The sequence below is a fragment of the Manis javanica genome, chromosome X, assembly GCF_040802235.1.
Source record: "Manis javanica isolate MJ-LG chromosome X, MJ_LKY, whole genome shotgun sequence".
NCBI classification, from domain to species: Eukaryota; Metazoa; Chordata; class Mammalia; order Pholidota; family Manidae; genus Manis; species Manis javanica.
In genome coordinates, this window is record NC_133174.1 from 49298664 (window position 1) to 49311986 (window position 13323).

The following is a 13323-nucleotide window of genomic DNA, read 5'->3' on the forward strand; positions in this document are numbered from 1 at the left end:
TTTCATGTACCTTTGATGATCTTTATGTCTTCCTTGGAATTGTCTATTTAGATCCTCTATTTTGTAATTGTATTTTGTTTTTTTTGTTATTTAGTTGTACAAGTTATTTATGTATTTTAGATATTAGCCCTCTTATCAGTTATATGACTTGCAAATATTTTCTCCCATTCAGTAGATTGTCTTCTCATTTTGTTGATGATTTTCTTTGCTGTGCGGAAGTTTTTTAGTGTGATGTAGTCCTGATTGTTTATTTTTGCTTTTGTTGCCATTCTCTTGGAATCAGATTAAAAAAGAAGAAAAATCACCAAGACTGAGATCAAAGAACTTACCATTTATGCTTTTTTTCTAAGAGTTTTATGGTTTCTGCATTTTCTTTAAGGTTGTTAATCTATTTGAGTTAATTTTTGTGTATGGAATAAGATAGTGGTTCAATTTCTTCCTTTGCATGTGGCTATCTAGTTTTCCCAGCACCATTTTTTGAAGAGAATGTCCTTTCCCTTCTATTGTCATCCTTTGTGCACTTTAAATTATGAAAGACAATTAGCCATAGCACATCTTTAATGTGGTTTGAGAGTCCTTCAACCTAATAGTGCCCTCTTCTGGTTCCATGATTTGCACAGCTAATTCATCAATTTTGAAAAAAAAAAGCTTAACTTGGAAAGATGATAGGGGAAAATCACTTTGAAACCTAGAAGTAAAATTCTTTACTTTTACATTCTAGTATAACAAAAATAAATAAGCAAATATAAACAAATATCCAGTTGTGAGTACAAGAGTGGTTGGTAAAGGGTTTTAGAACTGGGGAAGTTGTTTAAGGGGTCTGAAAAAGTTCTGGAGAAGGGTTGTACAACATTGTGAATTAGTTAACACTACTGAACTGTATGCTTAAGAATGGTTAATATGGTAAAGTTTATATTATGTATATTTTACCACAAAGATAAAAATAAATCCAGCTGAAGTATAAACAGTCCATTTTGATGGCACCAGCTCTAAATTCGAACTGTTTTCACCTCAAGTCAAATGTTTACTTTAATCAAACCCACTTGCATTTGATATAATTTTTATTTCCTGTCATTTTACTAAGATTAGGTCACATTTCTCTTAACTTACTGACACTATAGGTATAAAACAACTTAATTTCAACCTTTACTTTTAAAGTCTTTAATCTTGTATATTTAGAGACCCACATAAAAAGATTGTAAAAATGTTACTTCATTTACTTTGGGAAATAACAAAATATTCTGAAATATCAAAAAATAGAGACTGAAGGCTTGACTTGTACAACAGGGAAGAAGGCACAACATTCACTGAGATGAAGCAGACTAGGAAAGGAGCAAGTTTGAAGGATTAGATATAGACCAATGGTCCTCTGAGGGGATGATTTTGCCCCCAAGGGGACATTTGGCAGTGTGTGAGACATTTTTTATTACCACAACTGGGGTTAGTTGGGGCGGTCACTACTTGCCTGGATTGAGTGAAATACTGCTAAGCATCCTACAAAAACACAAGACAGGAGTCCACCCACATTGAGTGATCTGGCCTCAAACATCAATAGTGACAATAGCGAGAAACCCTGGGTCAGAAACCTCTACTCTGACCTTGACCACTCTCAGTCTTTGAAGCAGACTACTCTTCTACCTGTTTCTAATTACTCAATATTCTGTCTTTAGCCCACTTCCCTTCTCTCTATATTTTCTCTTAGGGATCTCATCCATGCCCAGGACTTCAACTACCACATCTTTGTTGCTGACTCTCTCATTTGTAGGTCTAGTCCCAACTGCTCTTCTAACTTTACAGCATTGTATTGCTTGATTTCCCTTCACATCTTTTTAATAACTTACTGTTAAATTTCTTGTCTTTATTGGTAGCATTTGGTAGAAAATCACAGGTCATTTACTTCCCAAACATTTACTGAGTATCCAGTCTGTATAAAGGGCTGCACTGGTATTTAGAGAAAGGTAGTGATGGTGGAGATGAGAGACAATCACGGTTAGTAAGTGCCTTAAATGCATTATCCTTGATTATGGCAATAAGTTTTTCAAGAAAGAAATTATTATCTCCTATAAACTAAAGCTCCAAGTGTTTAACAACTACTTGAATATCACAGTCTGTAAATAATAGAATATTTTAAAAATCAGTTCTATTTTGACATTAAGGATTGAACTCCCTCCATTAAAAAAAAACTGAGGACAGTGCTGGAAAAGAGTGTTCAGTTTGTCCGTTACCAAAGGGGGATGAATGTGAATGATGAAGGTCTAAGAAGTTCCAGCAACTTTTTCTTCTAAGCCACATTGCACCCATTTCTGGCTACTTACCACATATCATATAATACATGATACCAACAATAGTAAGATGAATCGGTATTTTCCATAAATCTAGGAAAGAAAAAAAAAAGTTGCCAGTTGAAGTGTGACATACCATCAGTTATCAGAGATTTCCTAGACGTCAAAACATTTTTACAAATGTAAGTCTTCAGATATTTCTAATTTATTAAAATATGAGGACAAAAGTGATTTTAGATTCTATGGCTTACGGTGAATGTATTTTCTAAATTCTATTTCTTTTTTTTTTTAAATTCTATTTCTATAGTCAGAGCTTGCGCGCTATTCTGCACTTCAGTCAACACGTTTGTATACTGCTTTTTAAATGGTCCTAACATGGCTCTGTGTTTAGCAACCGCCCCCCTCCACACTTCCAGAAACATTAAAATGGGGTGGGTAGGGCGCGGGGGCGGACGCAGAGAGGGGATATACGTCTCAGGATACAGGAAATACGGTAAGAGCGAAACCGGGAAGAAGCTCTGTGCCTGTAGGGAACCCGCCGCCATCTCAGTTCTCTTGGCCAGTGCCCACCGGAGAAAGATCTGACGCCCAGGTCCTGTAATCCTTATGGGGGACCATCCTTGTACCTCCGGGAGATCCACGCTCCCACCTGGAAACACGCGGGAAGCCAAGCCTCCAAAAAAGCGCTGCCTCCTTGCTCCCCGGTGGGATTATCCGGAAGGAACGCCCAACGGTGGTAGTACCTCTCTCGCCTCTGCACCTCCTCCTGCATCACCCAGCCTGAAGTCGCACCCGCCTCCTCCGGAGAAGTAGTAGAATATACTTCTTCCACCCCAAACCAGGTCAGATTATTTTTTTCTCATTTGAGACATACAGGCTCTCTGAGAATTAATTATTCAATTTCCCAGACTTCCTTCCTCTTTCTGTGTTCTCTCCGTGATTTCGGAATTGAAGAATATGCAGGCATTAAATACTTCTTTCACAAAATATCCTAGGATGAAATTATGGGTATTTAATGATATTAAGTAATTTAAAAAATGCATTAGCTGTAATAATTGTGGTTTTATTTTTTAAGAAATAGATATTTTCATGTTTGGAAGTAATTCACTGGGGCAAAGGTGGGGGATACAGACAAAATGTTCATGAGCTCATCATTATTAAAGCTGTGTGATGTATACATGGGGGTTCAGTATATTGTTCTCACTACTTTTTTTTTTACTGAAGTTGATAGACAATATTGTATTGGTTTCAAATATACAACACAGTGATTCAACAGTTACCTACATTATTAAATGCTCCCCCCAACTAGTGTAGTTACTATTTGTCAACATACAGAGATGTTACAGAACTATTCACTATATTCTGTGTGCTATACTTTCAACCCGTGACCAATCTATATTATTATTTAAATTTTGTGCCTCTTTATCCCCTTAACCAGTTTCACCCATCCACCCCAACCACTCCCCCATGGTAAACACCAGTCACTTCTCAGTGTCTGAGTCTACTGGTGTTTTGTTCATTTTGTTTTGTTTTTAGATTCCACATGTAAGTGAAATCATATGGTATTTGTCTTTTTCTGCCTAGCTTATTTCACCTAGCATAATAACCTCTAAATCCATCCATGTTGCCACAAATAATAGGTGTTCTCACTACTTTTGTGTATATTTGACACTTCTCCGTTTACAAAATGCTTGGTTCAAGATCAGTAACAGCAGTGTATTGAAGATCAGATTCCTATGCCTAGCACTATGCTGACAGAAGATATTGAAAGGTGAGCCTTCAGAAGTGTTTGAGTGTTCTCTGTGAATTTAATAAGTAAAAAAAAAAGAAAAAGTTACAATATGGTAAGTCAAATCCAAGTGCTATAATATTTAATTGCTCAAGACATGCAGGGAGCACCCAGGATGGACTAACCTATTCTGCCTAGTAGTGATCATGACCCATAAAAGAGGGAAGGGGGAACTCTGGGTGGGCGGTAAAGGGTGAGTGACATCTGCCCTGTGGAGAGGGAGGGAATGCTTTTCAGGCCTAGTGTTTCCAGAACAAAGGCCCCAAGGCAGGCTTGTTCTGGGAAAAGCTTGGCTGTAACTCTGAATCTGTGAGAAGGGCTGGGTTAGACAGAGTGATGCAGGACCTTAAATGTTATGCTGAGGCATATGCAGTTTAATCCATAAGCAGTGACAACTACTGAGGTTTTCAAGCAAGTGATGTATTTTAGGAGTCCAACTCCTAAAATGTTTGAGAAACAACTATTTAGATTAGTTCATAGAATGGGAATAATAAAAAAAATCTGACCTAAACTTCACAGATCCTTGAAAGCCAAAGGAGACAAGGCATCATCTTCCTTCATCCAATAAACCTTTACGGAATTCTTGCAATTGTGCTTTCAGAAGCTATAGGCGATGAATGACCAAGGCATAGTGCCTAGACACAGTAGGAGTGAAACAGATATTTGAATAAATAAGTCAATGAATGCCAGCTTAGCGATGGAAACTAAGGGGATTCCAAACGGGGTTTGGTGGTAGTTCATAGAAAAATAATTAGCTCTATTTTTGCTTGAAACCATTGCCTAGTTATTTCTTACAGTCTGAATTGCCTCGACTTTACCTATCTGTCCAAAGGGGTAGTGGTGGGGAGTGGGGTAGCACATATGCATAGCAAATAGAAAACAAAAGAGATTGTGTAGGGGAAGAGGTACAAGAGCTACATCATTTCCTCTGGTGATTAAATTCCCTGAAAATTGTAATAGCAAATGCTGAACATATTTATGTGTCAGACACTGTTTAAAGGGCTTCTAGAGTCTATGGTATAAATTGCTATGCAAGAGACCCCTTCTAATATTATCTATATAACTGTTTTATAGGAATATTTAATGAAAATAGGGGCATGGTGAAGCATAAGGAGTTGAGGAGGCCCGGGAAAAGAGATGGATAGTAAAAGAGGAAATGATTTTACCTTATTTTATTATTTTTCAGACACTGAGGGATAGCGGTATGACTCTGTTTCCTTGGTGCATTCGTAAAATAGTTAACCCAGTGAAGACAATGAAGAACATTGATAATGCTATCCTGCTTTTTCTGATATCCTGCACCGGGAAGTTGTGGTTTTTAAGGTAAACTTTTTATCCAAAACTTCTAAAGAATGGAGGAGGATAAGAGTTGATTGTGATATACTAAAAATAACTAGCAAAGGAAATAACAGAAAGCTTGAATCTGTGAGAAGGGCTAGGTTAGACAGAGTGATGCAGGACCTTAAATGTTATGCTGAGGCATATGCGGTTTAATCCATAAGCAGTGACAACCACTGAGGTTTTCAAGCAAGTGAAGTATTTTAGGAGTCCAACTCCTAAATACAGAAATAACAGAAAGCTTGCATCAAATGATAAAATTGAAACTATTTTCTACATTATGTGACACCATATAATAATAATGTATGTGATTTCTCAGAAATTTGACATTGTTCCAACTGTGATTAAATTATTTAAAATGTATTATAAAAACCACAATAATAGTAATGTAATTTATAATCTGTTTTGTTATATTCACTCCTAATTACCTTATTGTTTCTGTTGTTACTATGAAATGTATCTTTTGACCCACATTTTCTGATTATTTCTGGTCAATGGGAGCATGATTGATATTTTTGCGTGCTGATTTTATATGCTGCAGCCTTTCTGAATTCTATTTGTTTCAATTATATAGATTCTCTTTGATTTCCTGTTAATTATATTGTGAATAATGGAGTTTCTAACTTCTCAGTATTTTTTTTAGCTTGTTTAATTGTGATTGCTAAGATCTTCAGTACAAGAAATAGTAGCAGTGATAGAAGATATCCTTGTCTTGCTCCTAAATTTACAAGGGAATTCTACAAATGTTTCACCATTTTTAGATTTTCTTTTTCATGTTAAGGAAGTTCCTTTCTATTCTTAGATTGCTGAGACTTTTTATTATAAATGAGTATATAGTTTTTTTCTCCAAATGCTTTGTATCTATTGCCATGATTGTATAGGTTTTTTACTCCATTAATATGACAGTGTGACTGTATGATAAATTATAATAATTAATTTTCTAATGTATTTCCTGCTTTTAGTCTCTTCAGGCCTCACCATTGTATATTTTGTTTCCTATTTTAAGAGGTTTTGCTTTTATCTTTACTATTTTTCTTTACTTTCTTTTGGTTTCTCTTTTCCTAACTTATTTATTTAGACCTTTAACAGTGATTTTCAATCCTCTTTTCTAAAATAAGAATTTATGACTATAAATTTTCCACTGTGTACCAGTTTAGAAGAATTTCACAGGTTTTATATGTAGTATTTTATTATCAATCAATTATTATTTTCTAATTTCTCTTATTTCTTTTTTGACTCAAGTTTTTTTCATTTATAAACATTGGGTGTCTTTTTAAAAATCATATTGTGAAATCATTAGTGTCATCATACTTAAACTTCATCTTTTTTTCTGCTTTAAAATCTTTAGTTGTTTATATTGCAGTACACATAATAAAATGTACAAATTTTAGTGTACAGCTTGATGAACTTTTGCATGTGTTTACACACTCATTTAACCATTGCCCAGATCAAGATGAACAACATAAAATGTTCAATTTTTCTTCCTTCTGGTAACAAAAAGTAAAATTATATACTGGCAATTAATCCTAATAGACTTTGGCAATATAAAACTTTTGTTTGATTAAATACATAGGAAAAATGTGATTATACTATTAAATGAGGACTTTTGCTGATATTTATACTTGTCTCTTTTAAACTTTTAATTTTTTTCTACACTTGTATTTTTAAACTTTTAGTTTTGTTCTAAGTCTATGCTTGAGTTTTTAAGACTTTAATTTTGTTCTAATTCTTCACTTACTAAAGAAAAACTGAGAATATTACAAAGAACTGCCATATGCCCTTTACCCAGATTCACCAATTAACATTTTGCCATGTTTGCTCTATCATTCTCTGTTTCTGTTTCTCCCTCTCTTTCCTCCTTCCCTCCTCTTTTCCCTGTTTTCTTCTCCTCTCCCACCCTTTCCCCTCTCCTTGACTTCTCCCTTTCTCTCTCTCAACTATTTGAGAGTAACTTGCAGACATTGTGCTCCTGTAAAGACCTGTAAATACTTCAGTGTGTATTGTCTTATAAAGATGCCTTTCCCATACATAACCTCAGTACATGAGTGAAAATAGAAATTGGACATTGCTGCAATTTTTTTTTATGTTTTGTAAACCTTTATTGTCAAGACTATCCACTCATACTGAAAAAGGGATGAGTTTGGGAAAACATACTTCAATGGACAATGTAAGCTGTATTATAGTTCTTTTTTCCCAGCTTAATTGAAATATAATTGACATATAACATTGTTACATTTAAGGTATACAGTGAGATAATTTGCTATATAAAATGACCAGCACAATAAGATTAGATAATTTTTCAGCTATCAAACATAGTGACCACTTAGTTTGTGTATGGTGAAAACTTATAACATTTACTCTCTTAGGAGCTTTTAAGTATACAATACAGTATTGTTAACTATAGTCACTATACTATAGTAGGCATATGTATATATATATATAACATGCTATAGTATAGTTAACAGAGTAGTAAGTATACTCTAATTGTAGTTATATAACTATGTATATTATAACTAGTTATATAATACATATTATACTATAGTATTTACTATAGTATAATATAGTATAAATATAAATACATAGTATAAATATAAATAAATACAAATATTAACTAACATATAAATAATAAATCTTGGGATAAATGTACATTAGATCCCTAGAACTTATGTTATAACTGAAAGTTTATAGTCTTTGACTACTTTCATCCATTTCCCTCTTCCTCTGTCCACTGGAAACTACCAATCTGTTCTCTGTTTTTATGAGCAGAGAGTTTTTTAGACTGCATGTGTAAGTGAGATCATACAGTATTTGTCTTTCTCTGTCTGATTTATTTTACTTGACATATACCTTCAAGATTTATCCTTTGGAATGTCAGAAATTACAAAATTTTCCTTTTTATGGCTGAATAATATTCCATTTTATGTATGTATGTATGCATGTATTTGTATGTATATGGTGTGTGTGCACACACAAAAAACACATTTTATTTGTCCATTTATCTGTTGATGGACACTTAGGTTGTTTCCATGTCTTGGTTATTGTAAATAATGATTCAGTGAACATAGAGGTGCAGGTATCTCTTCAAAATAATGGTTTCATTTCCTTCAGATGTATTCCCAGAAGTGTGATTGCTGAATCATATGGTAGTCCTATTTGTAATTCTTTGAGGTACCTCCTCTATACTGTTTTCCATAGTAGGTGTACCAATTTGCATTCCCCCCCACAGTGTACAAGGGTTCCCTTTTCTCCATATCCTTGCCAGCATTTGTTATCTCATGTCTTTTCCATAATAGCCATCTAACAAGTGTGAGATATCTCACTGTACTTTTGATTTCCATTTCCCTGATGATTAGTGATGTTGAGCACCTTTTCATGTACCTGTTAGCCATTTGAATATCTTCTTTAGAGAACTGTCTGCTCAGGTCCTTTGTACCTTTTTAAATTGGATTATTTGTTTTTCTCCTATTGGGTTGTATGAATTCCTTATATATTTTGGATATTAATTTCTTATCAAATGTATGGTTTGCAGATATTTTCTCTAGTTCCATAGGTAGCTTTTCATTTTGTTGATCCATTCTTTTGCCATGAAGAAACAGTTTAGTTTAATTTTGATGAAATCCTACGTGTTTATTTTTTACTTTGTTGCTTGTGTTTTGAGTGTCATATCCATAAAACATTGCAAAGACCAATATCAAGAAACTGTTTTCCTATGTTTTCTTCTAGGAGTTTTATGATTTTAGGGCTTACCTTTCTGTCTTTAATACCTTTTGAATTAATTTTTGCAAGTGATGTAAGATAGGGCTCCAGTTTTATTCTTTATCATGTGAATATACAGTTTTCCTGGTATCATTTATTGAATAGAGTATCTTTTCTCCATTGCGTACTTTTGGTACCCTTGTCAAATATATGCTCTTGACTGTGTATGTGGTGGTTTGATTCAGGGCTCTCAGTTCTGTTCCATTGGTTTATGTGTCTGTTTTTAATGCCAGGACCATACTCTTTTGATTACTGTAACTGTGTATTTTAGTTTGAAATTGGTGTTCTAATATTATCTGGGTGAAATTGCAATTTCAACTCTTGTCCCAATAATGTCTTTTACAGTTGTTTTCTTTTCTTGGCTAAAGTTTCACTACAGGATAATGCCTTCTATTTATTTGCCATGCCTTTTCAGTTTTTCATCTGAAACAGTTTAGCCTTCCTTTATCTTGTATGATATTGACAGTTAAAAAAAATACAGGACATTTATTTTGTAGATCATCTCAGTTTAAGTTTGTGTGTCTTTTCCTCATTATTACACTTAGATTATGCATTTTGGCTGGAATATAAGATAATGTTGTATTGTTCTTAGGTCATATCAGTGGCACATGATGTTGGTCTGACCCCTTAGAAGTAATATTAAACTTGATTACTTGATTAAGATGCTGTTTGCTAGATTAATCCACTCTAAGTTAATCCACTTTAAGTTTGTATCCTACTTCAAGGAAGAACTTTTTTCTCTATTTGTTTATTTTTATTAGTTTGGACGTGTAGATTTTTATTTTATTTCATGGACATCCTATTGCTATCATTATTTTAATGTCCCAGATTTAGCCAGTGGCAACCCATTCAAGCTGCATTCTCTGTCCCTTTGATGGATTCCCATCATATAATACATACTTTGATTTCAGCATTTCTTTACTTCCTTACTTTCAGGCTTGTCTTGTGTTTTCTGCCTCACTAAATATTTCTTTCTGGAGCTCTGGTTCCTTTTAGTAGGAGATCGTATTTAGAAACCAAGACATGGGTACATGGATATATTTTAGCTTAATATTTTGTTATTATTTTCTATTAATTGCTCTTAGTATTGATAAGATGGTTTATACAATACTGGTTATTTAGTATTTGCTGAGATTTGCTTTATGTTCTAGAGAAAGTGATCAATTTACAAGTGTTTCATATGTGCCTAAAAAGATTTTCTATATTCTGATTTTCTCCTGTAGAGTTCTATAAATATCTATTAAACTTGTTAGTTATGTTATTTTTCTTCTGTATATCACTATTAATTTTGTGTTTTTGCTAAATCTATCAATTACTGAGAGGTAGATGTAAAATTTCCCACTGATTGTTGATTTGTTAAATTTTTGTACTTTAAGTTTTTGGTTTGTATTTGAAGCTTTGTTATTATGCATCTACAAGTCTGAAATCGATTCATCTTTTATCATTTTGTGTGACCCATTTTACCTTTTCACCTTTAAAGTCTATTTTGTTTGATAAACTTCCCTTTGTTTAGATGGCATTTCTCATTTCACCCTTTTACTTTCTCACCTTCTTTTTTTCTTTCTTTTAGTTTTCAGAAAGTGTTCTGCCAAAAATATGAGTGCATTGATTCATTTCTGAATTTGCCAGCAGGATTTATAATCAGCAGTGAGGATAAGCTTTACATCTTCTTATGTTTTTCTTCACAAGTTTTTGTTTTATGAAAATATCAACACTTCAGAAAAGTCAAAAGATATCCTTCATTGGTAATCCATCAGTTGTTTATTTTGGTACATATGTTTTTTTTCTCTTTGTGTGTGTGTGTGTGTGTGTGTGTGTGTGTATAATTTTTTGCTGAACCATTTGAAAGTAACTTGCAGATGTCATGACACTTTAGCCCTAAACATTCTGTATGTATCTCTTAAGAGCAAGGACATGACTTTTATCACACTCAGATAAATTTAACCTTGATACTATGCTATTGTCTAATATACTGTCCGTATGCGTTTCCCAATTTTCCTGAAAATCTCTTTTGTAGCTGTTTATTTGTTTTGATCCATGACCCACTCAGCAGTCATGCACAATATTTAGTTTGCATGCATCGTTGATCTGTTTAGGACTAGAATATCACCTTCCCATCCTCTTCTTTTAATTTTTTCATAACACTGGCATTTCTGATGAGTCCAAGCAGTTGTTTTGCACATGTCATGGAATCTGGACGTGTCTGTTCCCCCATGATTAATGTAAGCATTTTTAGCAAGAATACTGCATATAAGATATCCTGTGTTCTTCCTGCTGCATCACATCAGGAGGCACAAAGTGCCAGTTTGTCACATTCATTATTCATGATGCTAAGTTTGTTGAATTTCAAAAAGTCTTTTTAAAAGAGCAGTTTTAATTTCACAGGAATATCAAGAGGAAGGTACAGAGATTTCTCATACACTGCCTACCCTTACATGTGAACAGATTTCCCTATTGTCAGTATCTCCTACCACAGAGGTACATTTGTTATACTTGATGAACCTACACTGACATATCATAACCACCCAAAGTCCATAGTTATTCACTCATGGTGTTCTACACTGAGTGAGTATGGACAAATGTATAATAACATGTTTTCATCATAATGTATCATATATACTATTTTCACTGCCTTGAAAATTCTCTGTTTTCCACCTATTTATCCATCCCCTCTCAAGCCCTGGCAACTGATCTTTTTACTGTCTCTATAGTTTTACCTTTTCCAGAATGTTCTATAGTTGGAAGCATACGGTATGTAACCTTTTCATATTGGCTTCTTTCAAATATGCATTTAAGTCTCCTCCATGTATTTACGTGGTCTGATAGCTCATTTCTTTTTAGTACTGAAAAACATTCCATTGTTTGTATGTACCAGTTTTTTTTTTATCAATTCACCTACCAAAAGACAGCATGGTTGTATCCAAGTTTTGGCAATTTTAATTAAGCTACTATAAATACCATTTGGATGTTTTTATGTGGGCATAAGTTTTCAATTCCTCTGAATAAGTATGAAGAAGTACAGTTTACTTATATTTATATATTATTATGTTTATAATTATATTTATTTATATCCACACCAATGTATATCCATACACACACATCTATATATATACATACATATATTTTTTTCTGAACCATTGAAGGGAAGTTGCCTTATAACTCCTAAATAATTCCATAAGTGTTTCTTAAAGACCTTATTCAATTTTCACCAATTATGCCACTGAGTGCCCTTTATATCAAAAAAGAGGAAAAAATCTGCTTCAGGATCCATTACAGAATCATATGTTATATTTAGCTGTCATGTCTGTTAAGTTTCTTTTAATATGGAATGGTTTCTTACATTTTCTTCATCTGAGAAAAAATATTTTTAGAGATGATAACACAGTTATTTTATAAAATGTGCTTCAGTTTCAGCTTGTCTGATGTTTCCGCATCATTAGATTCACCTTATGTAATAAGTAATACCCCTGAAATGATGTCTTGTCCTTTTCAGTATATTATGAGGCACATGGTGTCAAATATTTTTATTGTAGTTGATATACAATATTATATTGGTGTCAAGTATATAACAGAATGATTTAGCAGTTACCCACATTATTAAATCCTCACCCCAACTAGTGCAGTTGATATCTGTCAACATAGAAAGATGTTAAGAACTATTGTATTCTCCATGCTGCACATCCGTTCAACTTATATTATGACCAATTTACATTATAACTGTGATTTTTGTGCCTCTTTTTCCCCCTCATCCACACCACTCACCAACCCCAACCACTGCCCCATGGTAACTACCAGTCACTTCAGTGTCCATGAGTCTATTGCTCTTTTGTTCATTTGTTTTCTTTCATTTTAGGATTCAACATATAAGTGAAATCATATGATTTTTGTCTTTCTCCACCTGGCTTATTTCACTGAACATAATGCCCTCTAGATCCATCCATGTTGTTGCAAATGGCAGGATTTGTTTCTTTTTTTGCTGAATAATATTCCATTGTGTATATGCCCCACATATTCTTTATCCATTCATCTATTGATGGACACTTAAGTGGCTTCCATATCTTGGCTATTGTAAAAGATGTGATAAACATACAGGTGCGTATATTTTCTGAATCAGAGATTTTGTTTCTTATGGGTAAATCCCTGGAAGTAGAATTACTG

General features: G+C 33.7%; 1 protein-coding gene across 2 annotated transcripts in view; it reads left to right on the plus strand.

The window, feature by feature from the left end:
- Positions 1-2768: 2768 nt before the first annotated feature.
- Positions 2769-13323, plus strand: part of NBDY (negative regulator of P-body association) — a 68209-nt gene continuing 57654 nt past the window's right edge. Inside the window, exons 1-2 of one of the 2 annotated variants that reach the window (XR_001853296.3) lie at positions 2774-3124; positions 5258-5394. Coding sequence is in view for 1 of the 2 variants with exons in the window: in XM_036994112.2 (XP_036850007.1) it covers positions 2889-3095 (207 nt within the window). In the remaining variant the exon portion in view is untranslated. Of the gene's footprint in view, positions 3125-5257; positions 5395-13323 lie in introns of both variants that reach the window. The other variant, XM_036994112.2, reaches the window with a different exon arrangement.